Raw genomic sequence first — 18,959 nt, forward strand, 5'->3', positions numbered from 1 at the left:
TGATTTGTTATAAATATTCAACTCTCACTCAAAACAGGTCTTAAAAAATGAATGGATCATCTGGTTTGTTCCTGTACCTAACACCTGTCGGTGAAGATTTTTGCCTGAGCATCTAATTCATTTGAAGACACATGCTTTTGTGTTCGTGTGCGATCTGGTTTTCTTGTTCCTTTATTGCTGTTTCTGCCTTGTACCAGTGCCTCTTCTCTCTTTTGTGTTCGGAGCCTTGGGCTGAGGGTTGGTGGCGGTGGAAACGGTTTAAAGAGTGTAAGAAGAGAAGAAAAACAGCTATACGTAGGATAGGTTTGGGAAATCAGCCCTTCTTGTATAATTCCTCCTTTGTCTCAACATGTTGTATTCCTTTCCAGTGTGCGCAGCTCTCCTCCAGCTCTGCCTCTCCGTCCCTTTTCTGTTAATTAGCGAAAACCAGCCCCCGAGAACACAGCCATGCGGTTTATGTGTGTACGGTGTTTTTCCTTTTCGTTTTGCAAGAGCCTCCTCTTCCCCAGCTAAGTGTGTCACGCTGCATTGAGGTTTGCCTTCAGGTGTCTCATTGAAAGCGCTTGGCTCCACCTGCTGCAGTCAGATAAATGAAAAGGATGCATCGCCCCAGCAGCAGCAGACCTTTCTAAGCATGCCTCGTAGACTGGTCTCCTCTGCGTACAGTGCGACTACAAGTGCGAGTTGTTCTGGGCTCAGACTGATTGTGCTGATTATGAAAACTGCACAACTGCAACGCATGATGCCAGAAGCACCCGCACATGCTTTACACTGGGGCAGACTGGATTGAGGAATGTGAACTTCGCTATTGGTCTCAATGATGAAGTCATCCCATAAACATTTGACCTTGTAATTGAATATTTTAAGTGTAATAAGTCTTGCCAAACCGCTCAGCATATTTCTGTTGGTGCGTCAATATGTGGACAGGGGAGGATGAAGAACTTCAATAGGTCCTTGGGTTAACGTCTCTGTAATGTCTTAGCTGCTGATTGGTGTGTTTGTGTTGTTTTTCTCACTACCTACCCACCGTGAATTAAAAAACAACTGATAGGAGGCCTACGTCCGACACAAAGTCCAAACTGGGTAACACAAACTCAACTTTGCGACAACATGTATGTTTGCGTGTGTGTTTGGGTTGCGTGTGTGTCTGTGTGCGTGCGTATGCACTTGCCAAAGTTGAAAAAACCTGTAGCTCCACGCCATCTTCTGTGCGTCATCTTTAAGTATGACGCGTGATTGAGCTCGTCGGTGTCGAGTCCATCCTTCCACCTCACCACCCCTCAGCGAGGACATCCTGGCTTGGCCGTCATTGCATTGCCTGTGTCAGTCCTTGTCTGTGTGACACCAGTGTCGTCTCCCAGCCATCTGGTGTCTTACTCACACTGTTTGCTTCCTCCTTTTCCTTCAGGCATGGGCAAGAAGGACGATCCCAAGCTAATGCAAGAGTGGTTCAAGCTGGTGCAGGAGAAAAACGCCTTGGTCCGCTATGAGTCAGAACTCATGATATTGTAAGTACAGTACATGACATGAGTGTTGAGATGGATGAGCTAAGTGATGAAATGATTTGTCACAGGTGCTGCTTCACTTCCAGAAAATGGTCCTCTCTAAGCTATTCAGAAATCTTTTTGTGTTGTTTTAAATTCTCATGTAGATCCGGTGTATTAAATTATATTTATAACTTTTCAAAATGTCGTAAAAATGTCTTTTAAACGAAGACCATTCATCTATAGTCACACCAAGCTGTACTTTCTCGAGATTAACATTCATCACCTTCAGCTGCACTCTGTCAGGCTCAGTTTTAGTTGCAGCTCAGCTTTGCTTTGAGCTTAGTGCTCAGATTATCTTAAAGAGCGAGTCCGCTGACAGTGAAAGCATGAACAGTGACCAAAGTGTTAGCTCAGAAGATGGAAGGTGATTCTTTTTAAATGTTATTAATTTAATCTATAGGCGTGCTATGCAGGATTTGTTGTTGTTTGCAAAAACCCTATTTAAAGTTGCCCCCCATTCCCCACATCAACAGGAGAGACAGAACAGCAGTGATTGAGCGAGCTACAAAGAACTGAATCAGAAAAATAAAACTTTTAATTTCTGATTGTGTCATTATAGTAACATTCTAAAACAATCCTGTGGGAAGGTGCACGCGTTGCCTGATTTTGTGTGAAACTGTGTGGGACTTTGTTGTGAATGACAGATGTCTCTGCAGCACTTTAATGCTTCTGATGTGTATACTTGTGTTCTTTGGTGTCTCAGAGAGCTCACAAAGAAATGACTGATCATGAGCATTATGAGTATAATTAGAGTGCAGATTGTCTGCATGTTATGAATAATGACTAACAGGTAGAGACAGGATGAAAAGGAGGCTTTTTGTACAGTAGTGATTAATATTGCTGTCATGCATTGTGTTATGTACTTAATAAACTGTGAAAGTACAAGCACAGCAGTCTTCACAGCTTTTGACCTGTCAAACAGGAAAATACCTGTTCTGATGTGCATTTGTGTTACATAGTAAAGCATGAATATAGTGTACAAGGCTCATGCAGATCTATTGTAAGACTGCTTCCTGGACAGACTTCAGGATCAGCAGATGGATTTCTCAGAAGGTTAACTTTTGAAATTGTGATTAAAATCTCAGAAGTACCATCGCTAAATCCTCTGCCAGAGTCAATAGCCCCTCCCTGTAACCTTCTGGGAACACAGTTCTTGTTCAAGTCCAACATGTGACCTGGCAGTGGTGCTGCGGGGATGTATCAAGTGATCACCAAAGCCATGAGGACTGATTCCAGGGATCATGATTGTCTGCAGTAGTCGTTGAGATATTTCGCTCAGAGCTCTTAACGACCCCAGAGCCTCTGTGTTAGCCTGATTAAAAATGTAACGCAACCTGTAATACCTGTGATAAACTGTCCGAGGATGCAATAATATTTCATCAATTAAGTACAAGGCAATTATAATCAATAACAGATGATAAAATAATACTGACTAATTACCTCTTTATCTTAATGATTATTATTAATATTCGCAGCAAGAGTTCAAAATGGCTTCTAGCTTCCATGAAGTCAGAATCATTTTTCACTGTAGTAATATGATATGATATGTGATTATATTGGCAATCCAGAGCAACAAACAACTTTATTACATCTTGACAAGTCATTAAATGATCCATTCTTCTCTTATTATCAGTTTCTAAAAGCAATTACATTAACTCTTCATCTTTTTTCAACAACTAATATTTCAAAGGATATTCTGCTTGGATAAATAAAGATACAGCCAAAAACCATAAAAGTTGCGAGCTATAATTCGTCAGTGAAACACACTTTCTTTTTTTTTTCTCTCTGTCCCCAAGTGCCCGAGAGCTGGAGCTGGAGGACCGGCAGAGCCGACTGCAGCAGGAACTCAGGGAGCGGATGGCCGTCGAAGGTGAGTGCAGGAGCGTTGCAGGCACTTCAGCTCTCAATGCTTTCATCTGTGTAATGTCTTTAACTCCTTGTTCTCCCGTGCCTCCGTCAGACCACCTGAAGACGGAGAAGGAGCTTGCTCAGGAGAAGCAGATCCTGAACGAGATGTTGGAGGTGGTGGAGCAGCGCGACGCCCTGGTGGCCCTCCTGGACGAGCAGCGGCTTCGTGAGAAGGAGGAGGACAAGGACCTGGAGGCTGTCATGCTCTCCAAAGGCTTCAACCTCAACTGGGCTTGAAAGAGTTGACTCTCGATCCGATCAGAATAGTCTGCTGAACACCTGCAGCAGTGAATGTGTAAAGACCCCCCTCCCCAACACACACAAACACTACGACTGCCTCTGACATTGCAGCAGTCTGCTACGTTTACATATCCTCTGCCCAAAGGCAGTCCTGGTTAATCACTTTGCAGTTTTGCTTGCTCTCTCTCTGTGGGTGGAGAGGCGAGTACATTCACAGCTTTATCATCCCAGCCTTGAAGTGGATCCTCTCAGACATGAGGAGGGCGGGGACCTTTGGGAGAATGTTTTAAAGACATGTATCGTTCTCGATTGTTTAAAGGGAAGAATGCAGTTTGGTCCTGCTGATGTAAAGGAATTGTAAAGAATTGTGTTTTTTGTGTATAGTTGTGTAGAACAAGTCCCACTTTTCAGCAGATGAAGGCTCCTCTCTTTTTCCCGAAAAAGGACTGCTACAGAGGTGTGTTCAAACGCTGGACCGATGTCTTCAGCCTCAATCTGAGTTTCTCCTTTCAGTCTGACTGTAGAAAGGACATCCTCTGCTGAAGCTGCCTTTTTTGTCCAGTGACAAACTGACTGACTCTGCATCCTAATGAACCACAAAGACACCATGAAAGGCTAATTTCGTCTGCTTTTTCCCCTCACAGTGTTTAGTGAGTCAACACTAAGAATCCATTAAATATGGCCATGTTTTGTTTTTTAAATGTATTTATTACCTTTGTTTGCTTTTAACGGATAAATGTTTTTGTTTGTTTTGCATTCACAGGAGAGTGCCCAGAATCTCATTATCTTGCACTTGTGCATAACTCCCATGCACCCATAAGCCATTGCATGTCAGGAATGAAGGCTGCAGGCAAATAGAAGAACTTAACCTTGTTTTTGATAGCTAGGACGTAGAATACAGACTTATGCTACATATGAACAATTAAGCCTCGATAATGACTGGCCTCTCCGTGACATGCCATTCACTGTATATCACACTGACAGTTAACGTTTACAAGTACTTGCCCGTGTTCAATATCGGATGTTCGTGTTTCCTACTGTGTTAAACGGTAGCGAAGTAAACCAACTGTTGGAGGGAACTGTCTCCTCAAGTTCAGATAATTTTCCTACCACATATGTTAACATTGGGATGTAACTGTCGTTAATGGGAGAACAGCGTAGCTCACACGACTCATTTTTGTGCCACAGGACTCTGTTGGCAGATATGCTGCAATATTTGAGGGGTACACCACAAGAACGTACACACTACACAACACTTACACATGGCAGTGTTAACACTTTACCCTTGAACAAGATGCCTTTTTTCATTTTCAGTCTCTCTACTTATGTTATATTTTGTTTTTCTGAGTTGCTTCTGAAGCAGTAACATCCGTGTATCCCACTGGAAGATTTTTACCTGTCTTTTTTTTTTTTCTTCTTTTTCTTTCAGATACTTTTATACCGCAGGTCCCCATGCAAACAAATAGATAATTTTAAACGGGGTGCTGGAGAAATGCAAAGTGCTTTATGAGCAATTTGCATCTTACAGGAACATTGTGGTTTATCTCGTGGGCAGTCATATCTATCAGCCTTTCTGACAACTGTACAAACCCATGTGGTCACTGTTTTACAGAAACACTAGAGGCTATATTTATGACTTGGTATGAGCTGTGAATACAAAAAAAAGTTACATAATTTTAAGGGTCGTTGTTTTAGATGGTGTGTGATAAGTTTTGACATGATTGTATTGATATTTATTAACATGTGTGCAAACTGTATTATATGTAAAGAAAATGAATCCTAATTTTTAAACCGTTGTGTCGACACATGACTTGTATTGTAAATGCTTCATGTAGCTAAAATGCATAGGGGTGTTGGATGTATGCTGAAATCGGCAATAAAACAATGCAGTTGTTCTTTTAAATGTTTGTCCACTAAAATCTCACTTTTAAAAATGGTCATTAAAAATGTTTTAACTTACTACTATGAACCACAACTTTCAGCTAAAACGGATGTGATTTTTGGCTGAGTCGCCCTAGTTGACCAGAGCTCCTACCCTTTCTCTCCACTGCCATTAGCTCTGTCTTAATTAACATTAATAACATAAAATCTCTTTCCACAGTGAACCTGAAATACTTTACAAGTAGATTTACTTTAAACCCAAATGTGTGTAAGTGGGTTATATAATGCGGTCAGGCTACAGTGGTTTAGAAACGTAATAGCGTGCATACTTAATAGAATTCACATTTTTGATAAATACTTGATAAATCCTAAACTACATATGGAACAAAGTTAAGTGGGCTGTGTAATGGGGCGAAGACAAATGTAAGTAGTCCAGGGCTTTAGTGTTACAATTCAATTTAGTTAATAAATAAGCAGAGGAAGGCAAGCCTTTGAGCCCCAAGCATTAAAAGCATGGATTCCTACAATTCCCACAATGCAGCTGATGGCAACCTTCTGTTAGATCACATCTGCCTTGTACACACGTCTTCTGATTCAAAATGATGAAGCCTAGGCTGGGGGGTAATTTTCTCCCTGCAGAGACACTGAGGACTGCTGTCTTCTCTTGTCCCCCTCAGGACAAATAAACTATCGCTTAAAATCAGTGGTAATACTCCTTTAACTTTGAAAGGCTAAAAACAACAACAAATATAAAACTGGTCATAATGCTGAATAATATCGTCCATACACCTCACTCCCATTTAAAAACAATGTGCACATGACACAAGCGCGTGGAAGCATCACCTTTGATACAAAATGTACACGTTTCGTTTTTCATGCACTTATTTTGAAATCAATCCAGTCCCAGCTAACATCCGGTGTGTATTTATTAAATCAGCCGCTGCTGCAGCTCGAGGCAGAACGTCTGTGAGGAGGTCAAACCTTAACCTAAACATGCTTACTTCAAGTTTCAGGGACTGCCAGGTTGGTGACGAGGCTTTAGGAAGAAGTGGCTTCCTCATTTCTGCAGAGAGACGAAGAAGCGACACTTTGGTGTTCGTTTGTTTGTTTGTTTGTTTGGTGTGAGAGTAGTGATAAGTAACTACAGATGACGAGAAGTGACAGTAAACTATTGTTGGAGTGAAAATATGGCGGTGTGGGAGTCAACAGAAAATAGCTAAGTTGGTCGTGTTGCAGGCACACGTGAATTTGCTCCTTTCTCTACACGCATGTCATATCTGTGTCTTTTGTATTAGCAACATTAAAAACCTAGCAAAAAAAACAACCTAGAAGCTACGTGTGCAGTTTTCACATTTTACTTGAAGGGCAGGAAAAGTGCTCTATTGCGGGGCACACATTTATATCTGCGTGCATCTGTTACTGTTTCAGGCGTGGAGGGCAGAGGGTCTCCCCCTGTCCACCACCAGCAATGAGGCTTGCAAGCTGTATGACGCCATACTCACTCAGGTAGCCTACACAACACCTTTATACTGTACATGACTTACCCTCCATCCCATGCATACAGGTTGATGTTGTCTGCAGACTGCTGTATGCGCATTAGTCAAAACTGCAATTAACATGTAGTTACTTTGCAGTATGTGACATGGCGTAATGATGACACCTTGGGAGGATTTGAAGGATGCATGTCTGCTATCCAGGCAGCTGACCCTAACTTTGGTAAGTAGATATGTGGTCAAGCCTTATTCATTAAATTGATGTTTTATTTTATGTTATTTATGTATTCATTTCACTTGACCAGGCAAGTCCTGACTAGACATGGAAAGTGTAAAAGTAGACACGACTAGGATGCAGCTGCAGAGTTAAAAGGAGGCAAAAGTAATCATAAATAAGAAAGGGATGAAGGTTACAGCACTAAATTTATCCACTGCAAAAATAACCTCATTAAGAAATGACTGTGGCTCTCTATACTTTAAATAAACATTGGAGAGGTCATTTACTCAAAGTCCTTTTTGTTCTTGGTTGATGAATAAAAATTGTACTTTCAGGTCAGCCTTTGTTTTGATGAATAAATAAACACTCTCATTAGTCTCCATTGTCTCAAGAATGACTCTATTTGTTTTACAAAACCTTCCTGAAAATAGGCACCACACAGCAGTGGTGGTTACATTTGCTCAACAAATAATCTTTCTTTAACAACTATCTTCAGTCAGAGTCTAAAACCCCCTGACAGAGAAGGTTAAAGACCCAGTGTCAGTCAACCATGAAAATTCAAAAACACATTTTACGTGAAATGAATTTCACACATAGAGGGAGCAGTGGTTATAAAAGCTTTCTTGTCATCTCTCATGCTTTGGAGTCTGAATATACTGAGTAATCTAATCTCATATGTAGAAGAGACCATGACTTGCAAAAAGAAGAGATGGCGCCTCTGCTAAACACAGACACTTCCGGATGGACCTTTGTAACGACAGACATTTATGTTATTAAACATACAATAGGTGCACATTAGGGGTCTATGTAACAACAACAAGCATGGCTTAGAGCAAAAGTCAGTGGAGGTGGATTGCTGACAGACGATTTCATGTAAAACAAACCACAGTCATATGTAAGAAATGCAAGGAGACGGTAACAATACAGAAACGTTAAGTCACGTCCTCAAGCAGAGGCATCTGGCTGAGTACAAAGAGAGCCAGAAAACCCTGTGAGGCAAGCTTAACAGCCATTGTGAGGTCTGAACCCGAAACATTTTCAAGAATATCAATATTGCAGAAATACCCTGAAATCTTGTGGTGTTATTTTGGGCAATGTTGTACACTTCTAGTGCAGGTATAATGTGTGTAATTGGGTGTTATTAATCACATGTAACCACAGGTGAAAATGTCTGCTGTGTGTCTAAAATGATCTTTGATATTTAGCAGTGACTTCCCATGCTGTCACTTATTAACCAGAAGTACTGACCTAAGTTCATGAAGCAGAGGTTGATCAGTACCTGTATGAGTTGTAATTGATGTTTTAGATGCTGCTGTTTATCACGATGTGTTCAGTTGAAGCTCTCATCAAGTGTTTGAAATGTTTGGCTGCTGTTCATGCAAATGAATCAAGCTTGTGTTGTGCAGGTTCAACACTTACTGATGCTCCTGGGAACCTGCAAGCTGCTTTTGACTTTACCTGCTGAAAATACAGGATCAGACCATTCAAATGTTGTCTGTGTTGTGGTTGCATAATGAAAACAAATTGAGGTCTTCTGGTTTGAGATGAATTATATTGCTATCATGAATCATAAGCAATAGATTCATCCAAATCTGAATATACAAATAAAACACACTTATATTTGCTGATGTCTTCGTTTAAGATCTCAAAGTCTCTAATGAAAAACAAAGTTGTCAACCAAAATTCAGATTGAGTAAAAACTTTGTAACATAGTTTCATTAAAGGGTAATTAATGACTGGAGTAACATCAAGTTTGAAGTTAAAATATACAGTGAATTACCAGCAGGCGGCCTCATGTGTCCTGAGGGCACACAGCAGGGATGAAAACCTTTAATGGTGACTTCATACCTTATTAGACGTAAACAGAAATTGAAAAGCCTTGTTTAAACAGTAAAGGCAGTTACCTAAACACACATACCTAGACCACATATCTGGCTTAACACTAAAGGAAAACTTGTACCTGAGCATGTGATTTTTCATGTAAACTGTTAAGCTGCACTAAGAAAGTGCAGAAGAAAAGACTAGTGTCTTCTGTTTTCCGTGTAGTTATGGGCCATGTGATCAGTACGGGCTTGGAGCTGCTTGGAACGGCGACCTCACCCCGTCTGAATGAACGTCTGGCCAGCGCTGTGAGGCGGACAGTAGAGCTGGCCAACAGCCAGAACATCACGCCTAGAGAGAGGCTCCATGTCAAGGCTATGGAGCACTTCTCACGTGGGTAAGATATAGAGACGGGTTGCTACAGGAAGTGCAGTCAAAACAGAATATATAAATAACAATATAGTCCTATAGGAGCCAGTGGTTTCCAGAAGTTTTCTTTGAAGTTATAATAAGTAATAGGGGATCCCAGGAAACATTGATTTATTCTGCTACATTGGGGCTTTGAAAGAAATGTCTAGAACTCTGCCCTGTACATATAACCTCCATTTTTTTTAAAGGCATGCAGTGCAATAGTTCCCTCTCATAGGCAAAATATATGAAGTAATCAGTGGAATAATGTACAAATAAACTATAAATATACTGTTTCCAAATATACTGTACTACTACTACTACTATATAGTATCTTCTAGTATCTAGAAACTAATTACAGACTTACTTTAACATCTACAAAGAACTTGAGTTTTTAGTTGATTCTGCTGGCCCCTGTGGACAAAAGTGTTATGAGCACCATCACCTCTTGTTTGCTTATGTAGGTCGTAAAGAGGGATCAGTTTAAAATAAATAAGCACATACTTCTTTGGATTGCTGTCAGTCAAAAGTTAAAGTTAAGCTAAACAAGATATCACTTTCTTCCATCATACAATTGACAGGACAGGGAATATGTCTGTCAGTCAAACCAGATGTTCTTAAATGTAGGTGGTGGGAAATGAACTTATGAAAAAATGGAAAGGAAAAGATGCTCATATCAGAAAATATAATTTTTATTTAAGTACAGTATACTAGTTGGAAACAAGTCAAAACTAAATAAGAAAATCTAAATCATTTTAAACACAGATGCACATTTTGTTTTATACCTTACAATTGCTTAAGCTTTACGCTAGTGTAGGCGGACAGAGGAGACAGCTTTTTGAAAAGAGGAGGAGGTCTTGCTGTCTTTGTTAACTCTAAGTGGTGTAATCCTTGACATGAACTGTCAAAAATGTAATTGCACTGCTGACATTGAACTGATGGCGGTAGGATTGAGATTAAACTATCTTTACATGCCACCATCTGCTGCCATGGTGAGCACCAGTTACATCATCCACTCAGTGATTGCACAACTTCAAACACAATATCCCAGCACCCTCATTTTAATCAGTCATGTCTCCGTCGCTAATGTCCAGCAATAATTTGAGTTTGTGTCCATTCCTGACTATACCTTTGATGAGGGGGTTGTAGCGTTACTGTAAGGGGGTTTTATGGCAAGGTCAAACAACAAGGGCCAGATCGCTCTTTATAAAAGATGTGTGCAATTGAGTTTTCACCCCTTATGTCAAACTGGTAAATAATCTCACCAACAAAGAGACATTTCCATTGATTTAATGTAACATGTTTTGTAGCAAGTGCTACAGTGCAGTCAGGCAACATTAGTTCCCAGCAGAGAAGAGATCAGTTTTGTTTACCACTACGCCAGAGGAAATAGGTTGCCTGTGAAAAGGCTACAAGAATGTGTTTTATCTATGAAGCAACATTCATTCAGTTCCTCTTTGTCTCTCCTCATGTGATGCAGTCATATGCTTCAGATCCTCAGCATTTAATTTGTTACATTGTGTGCCAAAGACTCTTGTGCAAATTCCAGTCAGTCGAGCAAGTCATATTTGCATTTTATCTGCAGTGTTTTATTCCCTGTGGTTTAGCAGGATATACTGAGATATTTAACAAGACATTTTGTAACTCAATATTCTCATGAAGGATACTTGTGTTTTTCAAGGGCCTCTAATTCCCTCCATTCGGCACAAAACATATTGACGTCTGTGCTATTCTCCTGGTATGCTCATTTTGTTGTCCTTCACAGAGCCGTGCTTGTCTTCGACAGTGACTCATGTTTTCTCTCACAGAAATTTTCCCAAGGCCAGTGATGTATGGGAAGACATTCTGGTCGATCACCCCACTGATTTGCTGGCTCTCAAGTTTGCTCATGATGCCTACTTCTACATGGGAGCCCAAATCCCAATGAGGGATTCTGTGGCCCGGGTGCTGCCCTACTGGAAACCACATGTGCCTTTGTCAAGGTACAGAAGACAGCACACATTACAAGAGAAGCATTCAGGAGCTTTGGAAGTTACAACTTGTTGACTTGAGTTTATTGGCTAGATGTAATGGGAGTTCAAAGTACTTCTGCATCATATATAAGGTGAATGTGTCATCATGATGAGCTCATTCACAGTTAATTCATTTAGAAATGTAAATGGAGTTTGTACTGCATACAGTTTTATGTAAAGACACAATGGGACTATTAGTGGAATTAAGACCGAAAGATTTATTTACAACCACGAGAAGCAGCAGGCTTAGAAACTGAACTACATGACATGTTCTGTCTGCCTGTCTGTCTGTCTATCAATCTCCTCTTGATTTGTTTCAGCACTATGAACCTATACACACGCATAAATCCTAATTTAGCCATACTCCTTTAACCATTTCACCTCACAAATGTATTCATGAGCATTAAAATATTTAGACACTAAGAAGCATTAAACCACATGTCAGCATAGCTGGCTTGACGTGCACAACACTGAAACATTTCAGGCATCACTGTGTAACCTAACCTCTCTCTCTCTCTCTCTCTCTCTCTCTCTCTCTCTCTTAAAATCAGATATAAAATGCATCTAAACTAGGCAAGCAAGCGACTTACAAGTAACTTCAATGGGAAATGACAGAAAAACAGAATAGATAACATCATATATTACACAAAATGTATTTACAGATTTTGATTGTAACAAACAAGGTGCCAGATCCTATCAAACAGATCCTAATCTGGGAGGTCGCAGACCCTGCTCCAGCAGGATTAGTTTCAAATTGAGTCCTGGGCATATAAAAAATATAAAAAGAGGCATGCAAGAAACCGATTGGGGTAATGGTAATCTGCACTGATAGGAAACTATTGGTATCCCCAAAACTTGGCTCTGATCATGGCCGATGGCTGTGTAGCCCGGAGTCACACAGAGATGTAGCTGCATCAGAGATCTGTAGGTTTATTTAGGCATATATTAATTTTAGTTTGATGTTCACTGATACAGAAATATTTATTAGTTTGACTTAGATGATAAGTAAACAGTTGTCCAGTTTCTAATTTAGTCAAAGATTGTTAATTTCCGACAGTGTCAGGGGTGATATTGGCCAGTTGCTCCAGTCTGTTGCTATTGGCTATTAAAAACCCACCATCGTTTGACCTCTGCAAGTCAACAAAGTCACACAAAGAAATGCAAACACAGGTAGTGTATACGCTAATGGGGGTGTTTACTGCTGTAGCGTGGCAGGTTAGCTGGAATCTGTCCTGCAGGAGGAGGAGGGCCTCTGCCTTCTCCCTGCAGTCATGCATGTCCTTTATGGGTGACAACCTGTGCAAATTGTTTTCTTTACATCCTTCAACAACACATAGTCAAAGTATATGAATCAGATCTAACAAAAACATATTTTAACATTTAATGGTAACATTCATGCTTCTCAACAGTGTTTTCAAGCTATGTCTGTATAACGGAGACAAATCCTCAGTATTCTGTGTAAAGGAAATTTCCTTGTTAAAGTCAGAGAGTTGAAGAAGCTGAAGAATTACAGCCTCTGAATCAGATCTCTTTCATACATGCAGCATGGAGAGAAGACACATAGCGTTTTCCACAGTATTCAGATCGTCTTGACTTATACTATCAGTGAACAACAGGACAATGGTTACATACCTCATGACGAGGCTGGCTCAATCAGTCACACATTCCAGTACTGATCATGTCTTCCTCAGAATAATGACCCTTTAAAGTTACCTAAGAGAGGGGACTGTCAGCCGACTGTCATCGAACTTCCTCACATCTTCCTCACAGAGAATCAGACCTCACCAAATCAATACAGTCATTTCTGAATTTCTAATTTTAGAATGATCAATTCCCGCGTCTGTCACAACATTCCCTTAATGAAAATAAAAGCCCATATTCCCACAAAACATTAATGTGAAGGCAGTAATCAACATGATGCCACACAAAAGTTGACACTCATGTAACTATCAGGTTGCCTCTTCTTAAAAGAAAATTGGGATCACTAGAAATCATTCTCATCTGTGGCCCTTAGCTGTTGTTGTTATTGCTCAGTTAAACACATTCACAAAGCTAGTGTCTGCTTTTCATCATGTCAGATAAATTCAATAGGTGAGTAGCAGTTCTTTCTGCCCTGTATTTTGTAATGATTTTTTTGTGCCCTCAGCTATCTGAAAGGACTGTATTCATTTGGTCTCCTGGAGACTCGCTTCTATGACCAAGCTGAGAAAGTAGCCATGGAGGTGAGATTTTCTTCTCCATTGTAGTCTGGTCTAAATTCTGCTGTCATTATTGTAGCCAGGTTGCCCTGGCTGTGTGTGTGATTGTGTCGCTTCAGTTTGCCAAGTAATTTGCAGTCGAACAGCAATAATAAGCAGCTCTCTCAGTCCTGAGCAGCCTGACTCTTCTGTGCTGAATGTGTAATGCATACAAAGTAGCTGTGACACGACGGTCACTTGAGAAAAGATTGAGGAACATCAGAGATGAAATGAAAGACAGCCACTGAGAGTTGAGCATGCCATTATTTTTGAGTTGTCATTTTGCTCTAGTGTAACAATTTTTTTTCTTCTCCTCCCATCAAACTGTTGAATTCTCTTGTGCAGGGCCTCGCTCTGACTCCGGATGATGCTTGGTCTGTCCACTCTGTGGCCCATGTTTATGAGATGAGAGCAGAGGTGGACAAAGGGTTGAAGTTCATGGAGAGTAGAGAGAAAGACTGGCAGGTAACAACCTTAGGCAGTGTGTCTGTGATGAATCACATCTCAGCAACCTTGTACAGTTTTGTACAGTTTGTCCAGTGAATTAAATTACATATTGAAATAGCCCTAGGAAAGATTTTTGAAATATGTATTGTGTAATTCCAGGGATCTGACATGCTGGCCAGTCATAACTATTGGCACTGGGCTCTATACTTCATCGAGAAGGTAAAGATTCTAATGAGTTTTCTCAGTCAAGCGAATAGTTGGCAATAGGAGTGTTTGTGGAACTTGTATTTATGATATCCTTCCCCCAGGGTTGTGTGGAGTTTGGAGTTGATTATATTCCCAGATTAATTTGCGTTCTGTGCAACACAATCTATCAACCGCACTTATTTCTCAACTCTGAAGTTATGCAAATTCATCTTTCTCACCTCTTCCTCCTCCACAGGGGCAATACGAAGCTGCTCTGCAAATATTCGACTCTCAGGTTGGTTTGTGTTGTTTGCATCCAAACTTTAATGGCATATCTGTCCAAGTACATATGCACTCACTCCTTCCAAGAGCCATGCCATGTTCCAATACACAGGGGATGCAGACTAAAAGCAATGTGTTGTGCCTGTGGTAATTGAAGAAGGCAAGTGTGTGCAAATGGAGGTCAAGTCCATGTGCAGAAACATTTCACTGTCAACTGCCAAAGCTGATAATTTTTTTATCCACTCTAAAAATAGGAGAGAGAAATTTGAAGTAAAGTCCTTTTATGTCCTGTGTCTTTTCAGGGACATTTCATAGTGTTACTTACCACTGAGATAAGTTTGAACACAACAGAAATTCTCAAGTCCAGCAAGAGATAAACGTGTCTTTTTTAAAAATGTGTTTCTCTGAAAAATGTCTGTGTGCTGGCAGCTACTTGTTCAATCTTTCCGTTTTCAAGGTGAATAGTGAAAGTTTGTCCTGTTTTTCCTAAGGTGTTCAGACGTTGTAAAGCCACAGGATCCATGCTGGACATGGTAGATGCCAGTTCAATGCTCTGCAGACTTGAAATGGAGGGTAAGATATGGGGCAGTGCCAAAGTATTATTGGCAGTGGAACCACTGTCTGCATTAAGAAAATTTGGAAAGGAATAGAAGGAGTTTCCAGTTTGTCACATATGATATCTTGGCTGCCGCTTGTCGGAGTTTGATAAAAATCCTTGAAATGGCGCTTGCGAAATTTTCAAATTAGCCAGATCATTCTTAGTTCCTTCCCGACACTATTTTGCAGGGCCACCGTCGCAGCACCCAGGGCTGGATTTTGATCGGTTTAAAGAAATGGAAACAGGCTAGAGCATTTTTTTGCTGTATACCAGAAATAAAATGGGTGCAGCCAGACCTTCTCCAGCAAAGCAATGTGGAGATAGGTCTGGTTATGCTAGCCACTAGCCAAATGCTGGTAAAATATGCTCACCAGCCAAAAGAACAATGGTAATCTATTGAATCCCTGGTAAAATTTGAGCATTCACTAGTCATTTGTCTGACAAAAAAGATAATTTTGCACCCTGTTGATGTCGGTGCTGCAACATTTGTTTATGTGTTGCGAATGGGCTGAAGGGCTACTCCAACTTCTAATTTGAAATTATTTAAGATCGTATGGTCTTAAGTGAAACTGCTAATGAGGTGAGTGCTGTGTTTGGTGTAATTAGCAGAACCTCTCAGCAATTTTTTTCTACTCTGTTCAGACTAAAAACAGACGCTAAATGACCTGCTGATATTTCAAAAACATGTTTTTTGCATCCTGCAGCCTTCAAGCAATATTTGTGTTTGTGTTGGTGCATGTGTCAGACGTGTGCGTGAAGGACCGTTGGCGAGAGCTGCTCCAGGTTATACAGCCACACGCCGATGATCACGTGACTTTGTTTAATGACCTCCACTTCCTCATGGTGTCGCTGGGAGCTAAAGAGAGCAGGACCTCTCAGCGTCTGCTGGAGGGCCTCCAGGAATTGGCTAAGTAAGTTCTGCACCATTTCTCCCCTTCACTGCACACCTCGACACTCTGTCAGCGTTACATAAGAGCAACACAGGCCTTATGTAAAACTGAGACAGAAACAAGGCAGAGCGTAGGATGGCGAGAGGGAGAGTGAATGCAGTCAGAAAGAAAATTCAGAGCTGTAGTCCGTCTGAGAGACCCCGGTCTTGTTAGCAGATGCACCAGCAGCTGCTGCGTCTCTGGAGTTTTGTGGTGTCTGACCACGGACAGCCTGTGCTCTCCACTTTGTCCCGCACACAACCCACAGAAAAGCTGCATTTTAAAACCATGTTAATGTTTTTCACTGTTACATAATATAATGCAAGTTACAAGAGTTTTGGATGATGCACCTTCGGGAAACACAGTAAGAAAGCTCAACGCAGCTCTCCTTTGAATTATCAGGCAAGCCCTGAGGATGCGCCTGAGCTTTGCATTTATTTAATTCCATCACTCACATAGAGTATACCGTGTCACTTCTGTTTGGAAGGATTGCACAGTTTTACATAATCCATATTTTGCCATAATGTAATTTTACATACTTCCTCTTACAGTCAGAGGCAGTGACTTTAAGCATTAGATAATCCCAGAAAGCCTCACAGCAGTATGGAGTCTTTGGCTGCTCGGGTGTTAATGCCTTTCACATTTCTGTGGAGTAATGCTAAAAATCAACTTGTCAGTCTGATATAAATAAACCCACCTAGAGCTTTTTCTGTTGATGTTTGTTTTATTTTTTAATGAAAGGATATTACATATTAGCGTCATTCGCAGCTTTCCTTTTATTCAACTGCCAACATGGGGGTCTGTGGTTTTCTGTTTTTCTTAAATCACAGTAGCAGAGTAAAAGATTTTTTTTTTAATACACTGGATGTGTGTTTTCTAGAAGGAATAATTCTCAAAAATGTTAAATAACGTTATCTCATATGAAACATGTTGTTGTCACATGCTTTAAACAGTGTTTAATACAGTAGATGAAAAATTATCATATGATATGTTTGCCATTTCTCAACAAAAACTTCCCTTCCCCTGCTCTAGTTTCTAAACCTTTAGGTGTACTTATACATGTCTTATCTTTTGTTGTAAAACACTCCTTTCCTTCACAGAGAGCCAGGCGACAATCAGCAACATCAGCTGGCTGGGACTGTCGGTGTTCCAATGTGTCAGGCCATGATGGAGTACAACAAGGGCAACTACAATGGAGCTGTGGAGCTACTGTACCCTTTACGCTACCGCATGGTGGATATCGGTGGTAGTGATGCACAGGTGAAGTCCGAGAAAAGGGGTATAATAAAACAAAATCAAGTCCAAACCAAACTGCAGTGAGTGCTCTTGTTGAAATGCGTGCAGGCTTGAGGCTTTACTCTCTTTGGATATCTCTGATCGTACTGTACCATGTTTTCTTGAGTAAAACAGAAATCCCTGTTGTTGTGAAATAGGCCAGAGGTGAAGAACGCTCTGCATGAGCACTGAAGGCTTTCAAGCCATAAACATACCGCATAACGTGGGAATGTGGAGCGCCGTTATATGAATAATGAATCTCTGTGATGGACGCTGATGGACTCCATGTATTCTATGTTCTTTGTGTTCAGAAAACTTGTTCCCTAAGGTGCAACAGTGTACATACGATATACCACAACAGGGTCGAAAGACCCTATACACAGTGTTGGAGCAGGTCTGTGTTTACTAATGGGTTGGTCCACTGTTGTTTACAGAGGGATGTCTTCAATCAACTGCTTATTCATGCAGCTTTGAAGTCAGAGAACAACCACCACCAGAAACTGGCAAGGTAATGCACAACTGGAATTTCAGGCCAAACAGAATGCTTCAGTCTTTTCCAATTTCAGAGTTGGCCATCCATGTTTTTATGTGAAAATCTGCTGAGAGATTATGGGAGCAAAAAAGAAAAATGTTGCACTATTTGAAGTGCTGGATTTCATCATGATACCATATAGTTGCCGTTGGGGCTGCTGTCCACTCGAGTTGTCTCTTGTTGCCGTCTTTCCTTGTACAAACGGAATGAATGTATGGTCCCATTATGTAACCGACACTCCCTGTCTATACATCATGTTAGACTTACATTATTGATCAGCTTCACCTCATCTCTCAATCTTTGTTCATGTCTTTTTTTCTCTCTCGTGTTGTGCTGAATACCTGCAGATGTCTTGTGGTGGAGCGTGATGCCATGAGGCCAGACTCCCCTATGACGGATCGTCTGATGAAGAGAGCCCTGGCTCTTCACGCCTAGACTCGACTGCAAGGTTCAAATGCAAAAAACATCAAAGCAACACCAATATCTGATGTGCCTGCGTTTGGCTAGAGGAGCCTCCTTTGCCAGCTGGCAAGGACTTGGCACTGTTGTCGAGATTGGGAAAGTGTTTATACAGCACTCTCACTCTGTGCCCTTTTAGATTGCTGACCTGTTAAGCTTTTTAAGTGAGCAAATTTCAAGGTTATGAGCTAATTTTAACCACAGGTTGCCAATTTGCATGATAATTAGCACGTGCATTGCTTGTGTTGATTCTATTAGCTAACAAAGCTGACAACTCTAATCAATATACAGTATAGCAACTTGAAAAGTGCAACTTTCTTCTTCTGAATTTTATTTGCAAACATCACATGTAAATATAAATACTTTTCATAAATAAAATCTGCATCTCAAGATCAATACAAAAACCATGTTCAAAACCAATAAATATACACTTTGCACTTTGTATGTGATGACTATTTAAGCAACACGATAAAGTGCACCACACTTT

The 18,959-nt window shown here is 40.7% G+C and overlaps 2 protein-coding genes across 2 annotated transcripts in view; both read left to right on the forward strand.

The window, feature by feature from the left end:
- mical3a (microtubule associated monooxygenase, calponin and LIM domain containing 3a) overlaps positions 1-5,598 on the forward strand; it is a 71,730-nt gene extending 66,132 nt beyond the window's left edge. Inside the window, exons 38-40 of the mRNA XM_073471496.1 lie at positions 1,409-1,508; positions 3,344-3,417; positions 3,508-5,598. Of these exons, the coding sequence (XP_073327597.1) occupies positions 1,409-1,508; positions 3,344-3,417; positions 3,508-3,692 (359 nt within the window). The 3' untranslated portion in view covers positions 3,693-5,598. The remainder of the gene's footprint in view (positions 1-1,408; positions 1,509-3,343; positions 3,418-3,507) is intronic.
- A 922-nt stretch (positions 5,599-6,520) lies between these two features.
- Positions 6,521-18,914, forward strand: ttc38 (tetratricopeptide repeat domain 38). The gene is made up of 14 exons (XM_073471647.1): positions 6,521-6,599; positions 7,005-7,082; positions 7,211-7,292; positions 9,333-9,504; positions 11,324-11,497; positions 13,674-13,749; positions 14,110-14,229; positions 14,371-14,430; positions 14,654-14,692; positions 15,171-15,252; positions 16,023-16,188; positions 17,307-17,466; positions 17,916-17,989; positions 18,361-18,914. Exons 1-14 carry the CDS (start codon positions 6,570-6,572, stop codon positions 18,446-18,448), a joined length of 1,401 nt encoding a protein of 466 aa, XP_073327748.1. The 5' UTR covers positions 6,521-6,569; the 3' UTR covers positions 18,449-18,914.
- The last annotated feature ends 45 nt before the right edge of the window (positions 18,915-18,959 follow it).

The sequence above is a fragment of the Pagrus major genome, chromosome 8, assembly GCF_040436345.1.
Source record: "Pagrus major chromosome 8, Pma_NU_1.0".
Classification (NCBI taxonomy): domain Eukaryota; kingdom Metazoa; phylum Chordata; class Actinopteri; order Spariformes; family Sparidae; genus Pagrus; species Pagrus major.

Coding starts and splice junctions, on each gene's coding strand:
- ttc38 (XM_073471647.1), top strand. CDS start 6,570: ATGCTTACTTCAAGTTTCAGGGACTGCCAG. Junction 7,083..7,210: donor ATGACGCCATACTCACTCAG/GTAGCCTACACA, acceptor GTTACTTTGCAG/TATGTGACATGGCGTAATGA. Junction 15,253..16,022: donor CTGCAGACTTGAAATGGAGG/GTAAGATATGGG, acceptor TGCATGTGTCAG/ACGTGTGCGTGAAGGACCGT.